This window comes from Callorhinus ursinus, unplaced genomic scaffold, assembly GCF_003265705.2.
Source record: "Callorhinus ursinus isolate GAN/ISIS: 27379988/994484 unplaced genomic scaffold, GSC_fseal_2.0 scaffold9, whole genome shotgun sequence".
Classification (NCBI taxonomy): domain Eukaryota; kingdom Metazoa; phylum Chordata; class Mammalia; order Carnivora; family Otariidae; genus Callorhinus; species Callorhinus ursinus.
The window spans coordinates 57,962,283-57,975,174 of record NW_027397071.1 but is presented as its reverse complement, the minus strand read 5'-3'; the positions used below and the strand labels follow the sequence as shown (position 1 = coordinate 57,975,174).

General features: G+C 50.3%; 1 protein-coding gene across 2 annotated transcripts; it reads right to left on the bottom strand.

Moving 5' to 3' along the window:
- Window positions 1-360: 360 nt before the first annotated feature.
- On the bottom strand, window positions 361-8,503 carry PARS2 (prolyl-tRNA synthetase 2, mitochondrial). Of its 2 annotated transcripts, none has more exons than XM_025871709.2 (2): window positions 8,458-8,503; window positions 361-5,084 (listed from the first exon to the last, which is right to left on the bottom strand). In XM_025871709.2, the coding sequence occupies exon 2, from the start codon at window positions 5,054-5,056 to the stop codon at window positions 3,629-3,631; it is 1,428 nt and encodes a 475-aa protein (XP_025727494.2). In that variant the 5' UTR covers window positions 5,057-5,084; window positions 8,458-8,503; the 3' UTR covers window positions 361-3,628. The 2 variants fall into 2 exon arrangements, with proteins under 2 accessions (XP_025727494.2, XP_025727493.2); XM_025871708.2 differs by lacking the exon at window positions 8,458-8,503 and adding an exon at window positions 8,253-8,445.
- Window positions 8,504-12,892: the final 4,389 nt, after the last annotated feature.

The following is a 12,892-nucleotide window of genomic DNA, read 5'->3' as shown; positions in this document are numbered from 1 at the left end:
TGTTGTTCCTGTTGCACCGAGGGAGCGCAGGAAGCGTGAGGAAGCATCTCGCACAAGGTCAGATAGCTATCAAGTGGCCTAGGCAGACTGACTCCACAGTGTCTAGTGTGGGTCACTATGATGTAAGTCATTAAGTGCAGCATCTTGAGTTTTTTCAAGTTTTAAGTTTGCAATAACATAAAAAGTTTACCATTTTCCACATCATAAAACTTTTCCTAACTCTAAAACAAAACCTTACATGCCCTTGGATGCACAGTAATCCATTCTAAAAAGCATCCTGGCATCTTGAGAAATGGATGGTGGGAACTCTGTGAAGTTCCCTGGCACTCAAATAGTTAAGCAAACGACAATTTCAACAGATTTCTGCAAAATGTCTTTATTGATAGCCCAGCAGGTGTTGCTTCCATTAAAACACAGAATATTAATGGAGCCCTTGATTTACATTCTAGGCTTGATTTACACAATGGTTTTGTTATGCACCAGCTTTTGTCCCCAAGTATTAATTCTGCTAAATATTTCCCGGCCAGTTGCTTCTAGATCTCCCCAAGGAATGAGCAATGATAATACATCCTATGTCTGTTATTTTGCCAGCATCCCCATTTCATCAATTTACAGCAAGAGGTAACACTGGCAAATTCAGACAGGAGAGAGTAAGGTACATGGTCTGAGTATCTGTCTTTCCTCTACGGCGATGGAGCCATTCCATGGGTGTCACTTAATTCTTGCTCGTGGCGCTCCCCCCAGGAAGGTTATAAAGCATCACATCAAGAAAACTAGATCCAGCTCTTGAGCTACGTTACCAGCAGATCCTAAGTCGTCTGGTGTGAAGGAAGTGTTTCCTGACAGCACAGGGTTAAGTATTTCATGTAAGCGAGCTTAGGCAACCCCCTGGGAGGTGCACTGCCATGAGCACATCTTACAGATGAAGAAGCTGAGACGCATAAAGGGCAAGTAATTTGTCTAAGGTCACACCCCTGGTAAGTGGTGGATCTAGGATTATGTCTCTTCCAGGTTCTGGTCTTTCCACCAGAGCATACTGACCCTGGCTTCTTAGAAGACACGCTGGCTTAGTAATCAGGACACCTGGGTTTCCGTTCAGCTTGCCTTTGGGCCAGTCACTGTACTCCCTGTATTTGTCTCCCTTGGAAAATAAAGAACAGCACCTGTTTCACACCTACAAGGCTTTTGTAGTTCAGAGGCTGATCTAGCCAGACTTCTCTTGAAGCAATAAGATGGACCAGAGGTAGCCTGATTTAGGGGACACAGCTCTTGGCCTGCAATCAGGTGTTCTGCCAGTCAGATGGTGTGTGGCAGGTTAATTCCCACCCCAGGCTTGCTTCCCATCTGTGAAAGGAGGGATGGACAGGTGGGCCCCAAGTCCTCCTGTTCTAAACTTCCATGATTCTGTATCGTCCTCAAACTTTTCTGTAACTCGAACATTTATGAAGAGTTTAAAGTTAATTGGTTCTCTATTCCTGAAACCTGGTTTTAAAAAAGTGCTTACATTAGGCTAGCCCTCCAGCTTCCATAGATCAGCTTATGGGGCACAAATTTAAAATTAAAAAAAGGTGAGTGGGAGGTACAGGCTTCCAGTTATGGAAGGAATAGGACACAGAGATAAAAGGTACAGCACAGAGAATACAGTCAACGGCATTGTAATAGTGTATGGTGACAGATGGTGGCTACACTTGTGGTGGGCAGAGCATCAAGTACAGTTACTGAATCACCATATTGTACACCTGAAATGAATGTAACCCTGTGTGTCAACTATACTTCAGTAAGAATTAAATTTTTTAAAATATTAAGACAATTTGCACAAATTCTACGTGCTCATCTATCTGGGGCTAACTCGATTAGATAGACATAAATAATTCAGTTTTGTTTACTGAAATCACTTTTGTCTAGGCAGAGGCCATGCAGTTGTAATGGGAATGGCGTAGGTGTTGGTCAATACTCGGATTCTAGTTCTGATACTGTGCATCCTCAAGTTGCTGAATGGAGCTTCAGGTTCCTCATCCGTAAAAGAAGAACAGCACCCACCTTGCACAGTTTAAGGTATGAAAATGATATATAAAAGTGCCTCACAGCACAGTGGTATGTGGCAGTCCCTCAACAAATAAATGAGCAGACCATTAAAAGCAGAGAGTGTACATCATCTGATAATGTACAGAGCAAATTACTCAAAGAAACACTCAGCTACAAAGCCGCTCAGGGACGGCCACTGCCCGGAAGTACGCTGGGAACCATGAATCAACTCGGCACATTAGAATCATCTACGGAGCTTTAAAATGCATGATGCCCAGGCCACACCCCAGACCCTAGCCAGAACTGGGTGGGACCAAAGTGCAGCCAAGGGGAAGGTCCCCCAACTTACAATCCAGCCTTTCTAGGTTTGCTCTCAGAATGAGCATCTCCTGGCCCAAATGCTAGGCCCAGGGCGCCAGCGGTCAGCCTGGGGGCCATCAGGGCTTGCCACGTACATTAACTAGGAAACCTGATGGTGTGTGTTTGGGCAGTAACAGCAGGAGCAGTAACATGCTGCTGGGAAGCTGTTTGGCAGGTGGGACAACTGGCTAAGACAAGAAGTGCAGTATGCTGGGGTGGCTCAAGCCTGATTCTGGTTTCCCACAGAATTCAGGCAGACACCTTGATATGTGCCCCCGGCGTGGCTCTAGGACCCAGCTCTGCTCCCAGGACAAGCTCACCATGACACCTGAAGCCTGCTATCCCTCCCATCTGGGGGAAGAAATGGTTTCAAACATACTCCCAGCCACCAAAGGTAGGGTTTTTTTGTTCGAGTAGAGTGTAGACGTAGTAGAAAAAGAAAGGACAGAACAGTCTCAGGTAGGAAGCCGCTCACAGTGAAAATGGCAGGCCTTACCACCGTTCATTAACAGGCAAGGCTCGTCCCAGTAGCCTGACTTTATTCAATCAACAGAACAGGATCTCTGCGCTAAGCCACCTCAATAGAGCCACATCTCTGGGGGTGGTTTTTTGGGCGATTAGCTAATTCTATCAACTTTCTATGTAGCTTAGACTATGGAGGATCAGAGGAACCAGATCTGCCTGTCATGAACCTCCTGTGGAACCCACCGGTGACAGTTGTAAGGACTTTACAGATCTAGTTCCATTTTCTCATGTCATAGATGGGGAATTTGAGGCCCCAGCAGGAGAAGGGACTTGTCCAAGTGGAGCAGGGCTGGTGGGCCTGCTCTTCAGACCAAAATGCAGCAAGGGGCCAGGGGTCAGAGTGCTGGAGCTGGGAGGGCCTTGGCCACCAGCCACTCCCACCCTCTGCATGGGAAACTCGAGAGAAGGGAAGTGACTCACCCGAGGGCCAAGAGGAGCAGCTCTTTCTTGCCCCCCTGCCTCCTCACAGAAGCCTCCACACTGGAATGGAAGAGGAATGGTATGTGGCAGCAAGGTCAGCCCAGAGAATGGAATCACCGACTTGAAATACAAAGAGTCTAAACAAAGGATTGGATAAAAGTCAGTTTCCCTAACACACTCCCGCGTTCCATGAGCTGCCTTGTTTCTGGAGAGACCGGCCCTGGAAGGGAGTGTAGGAAAAGGCAGCATTAGAATGAACACCAAGGCTGCAGGATGGGGTGGGAGTGGCTCGGGGCTTTCAGACAACCCGCACTTGGCTCAGAAATTCCGTGACTCCCTCTCTGGTGAGGAAGACCACCTCACCGGTGTTCTGGCTCCAAACTTCAAAATGTGCCGGGTCCTCCAGGGCCCTCTTGCCCGCAATGATCACAAAGGGGTAGCCAAACTTGTTGGCGTCTTTTAGTCTGTTTCCAATGGTCCGATGGGTCCTGTCGTCGAGCAGGACCTCCCCGCGGAGCTGCGGCAGGGCCTCCGTGATGAGGTCATACAGGTGGTCCATGAGCTCGGCGGCCACCTCCTCCTTACTGCCCTTCTTCGGGGGGATGAGGCACACCTGGTAAGGCGCCAGGAGGCCGGGCCAGCGAAGGCAGTCCTCCGTGGACAGCACCTCAATGGCAGCAGCCAGTATCCGCGTCACGCCCAGGCCGTAGCAGCCCATCTCGGCCAGGCACGGCTTGCCCTGGGCATCAGTGAACTGGGCATTGAAAATGGAGGAGTACTTGGTGCCCAGGTAAAACGTGTGCCCCACCTCGATGCCTCTGGCCTCAGTTAGTGGGCCCCGGCAGGACGGGCAGTCAGTCTGCAGCCAGCGCAGTGTCTCCATGTTGGCCGAGAAGCCGCAGCCAGAACAGACGGCAAACCGGTCCTCCCCGATGTCGGCCGGCAGCTGGAACTCGTGAGACGCAGTGCCCCCGATGCTGCCCACGTCCGCCTGGACCCTGATGCACCGCAGCCCCAGCCTGCTGAACAGGCTGCCGTAGGCCTCGCACACCAGGCCGTAGGTGTGCCGGGCAGCCTCTGGGGAGGAGTCGAAGCTGTACATGTCCTTCATGTAAAACTCCCGGCCGCGGAGAAGACCGAAGCGGGGCCTGGGCTCGTCCCGAAACTTCCTTGTCACCTGGTACAGCAGGAACGGGAGCTGCTTGTAGGACACTGTCTTCTGGGAGGCGACCAGGGCTGTGACGGCTTCCTCGTGAGTGGGTCCCAAGCAGTATTCCTTGCCGTGTCTGTCTCTAAGTCTTAGCAGCTCCTTGCCCATGAGGTCCCACCGGTTGGTGGCTCGCCAGAGCTCCCCTGGACTGAGGCTGGGCATGTTGACCTTCTGCCCCCCGATGGCCCGCATCTCCTGGTCTATCACCCGCTCGAGCTTCTCCATGGCTCGCACAGTGTAAGGCAGGAGGTGGTAACAGCCGGGGCTTGCTGGGTGGATCAGGCCCACCTGCAGCATCAGCCTCTGGCTCTTACAGGTCAGGTCGCCAGATGTGCCCTCGAGAGAGAGCACCTGGTCTTCCCGAAGGTTCTGGGGCTGGAACATGCGAGACAGCACCAAGCGCTTCCCTCTCTCAGGGTCACAGTGGTAAAACCTGTGAGGACTGGACCCAGAGAGCTGGTGGCTGCAGATGGCCAGGACGGACAGTGCTCTGCATCTTGACAGCAGGCCTTTCATGACACCCAGCCCAGAGAAGCACTTGTGCCTGGAGAGAGATGAGCCGAGCAGAGATAAGCGTTAACGGTGTCCTGACACCGAGACGCAGCCAGCTCAGTCTGGTCTCCAACATATACTTCTAAGACAGCCACCGACTTTCAAGATGCAAACCCTTTCATTTCTAATTTTCTAGCAGATTCAAGTCCTACCTTTTGTTTAAAAAAAATAAATCAATATTTTCCCATTAATAAAATTTTAACACCATACTGTGGAGAGACACCACTGCATGGGATCGCACAGGCTCTGGACTCGGGCAGCTTGGATTCCTTGGAGTGCTTCTTGCTGACTGTACCCTGTGTAGCTCAGGACGCGTGACTTAACCCCTCTGTGCTCAGTTTCTTCATCTGCTAAATGGTAATACAACAGGACCTACCTTGTAGGTTTATTGTGGGGATTTAGAAGAGTTATAAAAAGTTAATAGAACAGATCTGGCACATTCTATGAGTACAATCAATGTTTGCTATTGTTACTACAGAAAACTGGGAAAATCAGAAACAAATTGCTGCTGGCCTCATCAATAGCCCTTTCCCTGTTCCAACTGTGCCATGTTCACTCTAAAACATACTGTGCCCCTTGCATACCTACTTATCCTCCGGGCCTCGGGATCACCATCCTGTCCTCTAGGATGCCTTCCTTGTCCCCCGCCCCCACCCAGAAGGCCAGCTTCTCCCACAGCAGCCCCTACTGATCACCGATCACTCTCAGAGTGACTGCTCAGGTTAGCTGCCTGTCTTCCCCCCAGGCACGCAGCTCTGTGCGGCCAAGGACCATATCTAACTTGCTTGCCACTCAGCACGGAGCAAGGCTTTACTAGACACTGTCTACTAAATGAGCACATGTGTTTCTCCATGATTTTACAAAAATTCACATTCCTGATGGCAGTACAACATTCCATTAAGCATATCAGAAATGATTCTCCTACTACAGAGAGTTGTCATTTTCTGTTATATACAATCTACAATCAACAGAAGGCTTTTGTTTGTTTGTGGTACATTTGGGAGAGATTCTCAGGAATGGAATTACTGAGTCAACACATACGAACTCTTTTAAGGTTCCTGATTTATATTGCCAAGTTCAGTGAGCGCCTCTACCTCTCAGCATCTCCCATGAAGCAGAGCTGCCCTGCAGTATGCTGAAAATGGGTTGCTGCCTCCTCTCAGTTCTGGAGCCTGGAACCCTTGGGCAGCCCCCTCCAGCTCTCAAGTCCTCCAGCTGGTCCCCTACCACCTCAGGAAGCTTCATCCATTTCCCCCGTGCACAGTACAAATATTACCATCCCCTACATGGCCTGTGGCCTGGGACAGGTTGGAGCACACTACCACAGAGCCGTAATGGGACTGAGTGGAAAAGTGTGGGCCCCGGAGGTAAGTACACATGGTTCACATCTGGCTCGGTCACTTACTTCAGGTCCCACCTCAGGCCAGGGGCTCACACCAGAAACTCCTTCCTCCTTGACTCTCCTAAAGCAGACGAGTCTGTCTCTGACCTTCCTCTCAAGTCCACCCCCTCCTTCCTGGCTCTTACTGCCTCTATTCTGGGTTAGCACTTCAAAAATGCTTGGTCCATTACAGTAGCCCAGTGGTTGTGAAACTTAAGTGAGCATCAGAATCACCTGGATGGCTTGTTAAAACACTGACTGTGGGGACTCAGCGCCAGAGTTTGATTCACTAGGCCTGGGGAGTGGGCAGAGAAACTGTAGTTCTAACAAGTTTCCAGGTGATGCTGATACTGTTGGTCTAGGGACCACACTGGGAGAAGCACTCCACGTGGGCAGTAACTGGGTCTTATTCCAAGTTGCATCTGTAGCATTCCGCACGGGGCCTGCCCACAGTGGACACTCAATAAATGTCCATCAATGACTGAACTGAATGACTCTTGAACCCTGTCTGTCCCGTCTCCAGATTACAGCTAAAAAGACAGTTGATCCAATCACTCCCCTGCTTATAACCCATGAATGGCTCCCCATCCTAATTTTCTTGGGATGGTTCTTCCATAGGAAGCCTCTTCATATTTTGATCCTAACACACCTCTTCCAGCTTTTTATCCTACACCACTCCCCTAACATGCCCCAAACTGCTCAACATTCCTGGAAGAGGCCAGCTGCACCCCATCAACTGCAACATTCAAGGCTCCTTATTTCAAGAAGCTTCTCCAACCGCTCCAAACAGAGATAATTACACTTTCTTCTCTGTGCCTCCACTGCACACACCTCTTTAGTTTACGGTTCTGGAATAATTTTCAAAAATATTTCTGAGAAACTGCTGTGCCAGGCACTGGGAGTGAGCAAAGCTTCATGTCCTATTCCTCCATTAAACGAGTAGTTCCTGATGTTTTTTCTACATTGTCAGATTTCAGGGCCTAGCACAATGCCTAATATTTAGGCTATTAATAATGTTTGCTGATCAGATATACTAGTGAATGAAAAGCAAAGTGAAGGGGTGCAATGCGACAATTATCTGGATAGTTTAAATAAAAGACGTGAGCCCTCTGCCCTCACCCCCAACGTGTCCCTGTTCTCAGACCCCTCAGCTTACACAGAAGGGAGAATAATTACTATCATCCCAAATTCTCAAGGTTATCTACAGACAATACCTCAAAAACAGTATAGGAAGGAACGTGTCCTGCACCTCAGACTCTGGCAAAGAGCCTCTGAGTCGTTCAGTCACTCCACAAATTTTTACAGAGCGGCTACTCAGGTCCTTGGGGCACAGGCCTCTTCTAAGACTAACTCACAATGGCCCTGCAATCCAATCACGCAAGCTGTGCGTAAAGCGCTTCCAACACCGCCTGGTATATAGTAAGCGCTACAGTGTTTGCCATCATTATGCCAACTCACAGACGAGGTAAACTCAGGGATGTGCGGTCACCGGACCAGCGACACTGCAGATGAGCACAGGGCACACCTGGAATGCTAGGTCCTCGCCTCCAATTTCCACGGTTTCCATCTCGGACCGTGCTGCACCAAACAGCAATGGAACTCCAGAGCTAGTTCTACGAACCGGCTCGGCCTTCACTGACTGCGCGACCCTGGCCAAGTGACCTCAGTCTCCAGGCCTGTCTCCCCATACGTAAAATGGGAAGGTTGGCCGGGCCACCAGACGCTCCCAGAGGGTCTCTCCAGGGCGGGCACTTCCGGGAACACCACCGTGACACTCACAAGACCCGAGGTCCACGGGGAGGAAGGTCGGCCCTCATGCTACAACAGAGGAAACACATTATCCCAGAGTTCAGGTGACTGCGACCCCGCCCCAAACCAAGGACGGGACGCACGCGTCAACACAGCCACCAAGGTCCTAGGTCTCCGCGCGTAAACCCGACACCGAGCCCGAGCCGTCACTTCCCCCACCGCCCCCCACACTCACCGACTGAAAGGCCAGTCAACGCCGCCCGCGCGTCCGCCACGCCTGCCCAACGCGCCTGCGCCAGGGGCCCGCCCCAAGCCCCGCCTCCTGACTTTCTTGCCAATCACAAAGCCGCTCTCACGGAGACTGGTCCCCACCCCACCACTCTAGACTTCTGTGAGAGGTTTTCCGGAAGTTTAGCGAAGGAGAAAGAGCCCGGCTCTACTCCACGACCATAGATTGGCTTGGACAGCGAAGAGTAAATTACTGTTCCGGAAGTGCCCTCTAGGATTTAGGGAGGTGTAACTCTATGATAAAAGCCTGGAGTTCCCGCCCTCTGCCAGGGGCCTCCCCACTCTCGAAATGGAAAGGCTGGCAGCGGTGTAACCAAGGCAACAGTGGGCCTTTCCGTTTGGAATCTACCCTAGGATTTTACAGGCTTTCAATTTAAATACATTAACAATTTTTAAACAGAAAAAAATACCTTCATTACAAAGTCCAAGACAGTGTTTAAGACACTAAATCAAATTTTAATTCACAAAATATTTTTTTGAGCCGCTATCATGCACCAACCACTTGGAGAAACTGGGAATAGTGAACAAAACAAAATTCCCTGCATTCAAGGTGGCTTACATTCTAGTGAAGAGAGTCAATAAAATCAATACAGTGAAATTTGGAAGGGGAGCCCGAACTCAGTAACCAAAGGTAGTAGTATTTTTATGCAATTAATTAAAATTATTGTAAAAAAATCCATGGTAAACAAAATACCAAACTTTTAAATAAAGACAGGATCCATCAGTATCCATCCATAGAGAAAAAAAAATAACTATGAAAAAGGAATGGGTTGGAGGTAGAGTGGTTGCAATTCAGGATGATCAGGGAAAGCCTCATCTAGAAAGTGACATTTTGGCAAAGACCTGCAGGAGAGAGCCTTGTAGCTATCTGGGGGAAGAATGTTCTAGACACAGGGAACAAGCACACATGTCCTGAAGAGGGAGCTGCATATCATGTAACTCCAGCTAACTAAAACAGCTATAGTCTATTGAGTGCCTAAAATGTGCCAGACCCAGTGCAAGACACTGGCTCCAAGAAGCTCTCAGACCCCAAGATCTGCCAGGAGCAACATCATATATTCAGTGTAATAGGGGCCGAGGAAAGTCCTGTGGGAGTGTAGGGAAGGAGGAATTCACTGAGGAGGTGATCCTTGAGCTGAGCCTGAAGGATGAGTTGCGTTTCCCAGGACAAGAATGGTGGTGGGAGGGGAGTGGAATGGCCAGGCTGAGGGACCAGGACACTCAGGCAGGGAATTAGGAAATGAGCCGGTATGAAGGAATCATGGGGTGTCAGAGGGTTTACTGCTCCTACCACAGTGCTTGCCACACAGGCCAAAACAGGGCTTCTCAACCTGAGCTGCACTGAACTCACCCTGTGCCCCGGTCCCCCTGCCCAGAGATGCTAGGTATCAGTCTGGAGTGGGACTTAGCATCAGTAGTCCCCCAGATGATCTAATGTGCAATCTGGGCTAGTTCTGCTGGTCTACAGGAAAGGCACTGGACAGCCTGGTGGGGCATTGGGTTGCAGGGGGCAGTGTCGATGGGTGTCATCACCTTGGTCCTACAGTGGCAGAAAATACCGCTTGGGTGAACCCCACGACTGGCATCTGTCCTCCAGCTAGGAGGCCAGGCAGAGCTGGGCTGGACTTGAGCTCTTTTGCTCTAAGAATGTCACTGGGCCTCTGCAGCTCAGCACTGTGGTCCAGGCTTTCCCTAAGGAGTGCAGTCCTAAAGATTTTACTGAGGCAATATTCCCCACACCTCCTCTCTGGGGGCAGGAGGTGAATAATCTTCAGTATCAGGATCCCCAGTAACCTTATATTTCTCCCTGCTCCCATGCATGTTATTACATCCCTTCCAATCCTGGAAACACCAGGCATCCGTCCTCTGCACCCTGAGGTGTTAATTATTTCTCAATTAGCAGTTCCCAGGCTGTAGAGCATAGTGGTGTGGAGAGGCCTAATGACTTGCCATGTTTATACACCCCCACATCTTCAGAGCACTTTACTAATGGTAACTAATTAATGCTTACGACCCCCTTGGGAGGCAGGCGAGCACTGCTGCATTTTACTGTGAGTTTGCAGGAGGTTTTGCAGCCTGGAGCCAGCCATGGTCAGAGTAAATCTGCTCCCCATTGAGAAAGTCCAGGGGTGGTGGAGACCCAGAATCTAGCCCTATTACTGCAGCAATTTCTGGTGTGACATTTCAGTCAATTACTTGATCAGTTATTTATCGGGTTTTTTATTTACAAAGTTCATTCATGATTAGAACCCTACAAGTTCCATAAAACAGAAAAAAGAAACCCACAGAAAGAATTCATTCATTCAGTGTCATTAAAAAAAAAACAACAACGCTAAAGCAGAATGACCCCACACCTACCCTGGTGCCTCACAGCCTTGGGGACAGACTATGCACTTAGCAGTTTGCTTGCACTGGCCATTGGTCGTCAGACTGGGAGCTCCTTGGGGGTAGGCACAGGTTTTGCTCTTTTCTGTATCCTTAACCTTGACCAGAGGGCCTGACCCGGTTGGCGATTAGCAAAGCGTTCTGCTACTTGATTGTTGTTTTAATATATCAATGAGTGAATGAATAGATAGATAAATAGTTTGTCTCTTCCTCAGGTTGGACCCCTTCCAAGGACACACTGAGTCATTTCCTCATCCAGAGCCCATGGCCTGGCACAGAGGGGCTCTGAGTATGTGTTGAATGAACAAGTGAAGTCAGAGTTCTTGGTGAGCTTCCTGACCTCAAGCTGCTCATAATCTCCTGGAGAGTCTGCCTCTCAAAGTGATGGTCCCAGGATCCTGTGGCAAGAAGTTATGAAGAGGAGAGCAAGAGCTGTACTGCACGAAGAGGGGAGTGGGATCAGGGAGGGCTTCTTGGAGGAGGGGACATGGAGATGGACCTTAAAGGATAACCAGGAGCTTCCCAGGATGACAGGGGGGATAGAAAGACAATGTAGTCAGAGGGAAAGCAGGTGACCACTAGCTGTAAGGAAGAAGGCTGAAAGACAGTCTGGCTGGAGCACAGAGCACACTGAGGCATTGTGGAAGCACGACTGGGAAGGCTGTGGATGCCAGTGTGCCAGGGCCTGCTGGACCAGCCTTCAAGTTTCTGTTCATCTCTGAGCTACAGTGAAGTGTTTTTCCTGAAGACTGATACTCCTCTTCCTACCAACACACACATCTATTTTGAGGCTTAGCCCAAAACAACTCCTCGGAGAAAACCCCTGGGCATTTTGCGTTCCACTCTACAGCATGTGTTCGTTATCATTTGAAAACAAGTATGAGTGTCACTCCAAGAAGATGGCTGCCTCCTCCGCTGAAGACGCCGGCCAGTGCGAGAAGCCGGCCCGCAGGAAATGGGAGGGCCTTGCACCAGGGAAGGACACGGGCAGCTGTGTTTCCTTGCCCGAGTGAGGTGTGAACTCAGATGGGAGGAAGAGAATGGCAAGAGAGGCGGGATGGGTGACTCCTACAATGGGCCAGGCCCGGGCAGAGGTGGGAGAGGAGGGTACAGACTCCGGGGCCCTGGGACAGGCCACCGGATGGACTCCTGAGCCCACCCCTGCCCCGTTAGCAGAGGTGGGAGAGGAGGGTACAGACTCCGGGGCCCTGGGACAGGCCACCGGATGGACTCCTGAGCCCACCCCTGCCCCGTTAGCCCAGCCCGGCCCACACAGACTGGACTGGAGGGGGAGGGCAGCCTTGACTTGGAATCCTGCCGGCCACTTCCAGTGATGTGACTCGGGGTCTCCTGCTTCCTCGGTTCTTCACTAGTAACACAGGAATCATGAGTCACACATAGGGCCATTGTGAAGGTTCAATGAGAGATGTAAAGGAAAGCATCTGGCTCATCCTTCAATCCATTCCAACTCGGGCAACACCATGGCTCCTCTCACCTACCATAAAGAGAGAACCATCATTCTGCTGCTGCCCGTTTCCTTCAGACTCCCTCCTCCTGCCACCGCCACATGACACCGATCTCTTTTGTCGTCAGCAGCCTCTTCTCCTTGGGCCCAGAATGTATCACTTCTTTACTTGTTTTGTGCCTAAGTCTAGGGTCATTAGAGACCAGAAGGAGGCTGGGAAGGCAGCCCCCCAACTTTTAAAAAAGATTTTATTTATTTTGAAAGAGAGAGAGTGTGCAAGCAAGTGGGGTGCGGGGGCAGAGGGAGAGGGAGAGAGGAAATTTCAAGCAGATTCCTCACTGAGTATGGAGCCTGACTCAGGCTCGATCTCATGACCCTGAGATCATGACCTGAGCCGAAATCAAGAGTCGGACGCTTAACCGACTGAACCACCCAGTTGCCCCAGTAGGCCCCTTTTTTATCCAGAATCCTCAGAATTGAAGAGTGTGACTGCCAGTCATCATCATCATCATCATTATCATTCACATTTATA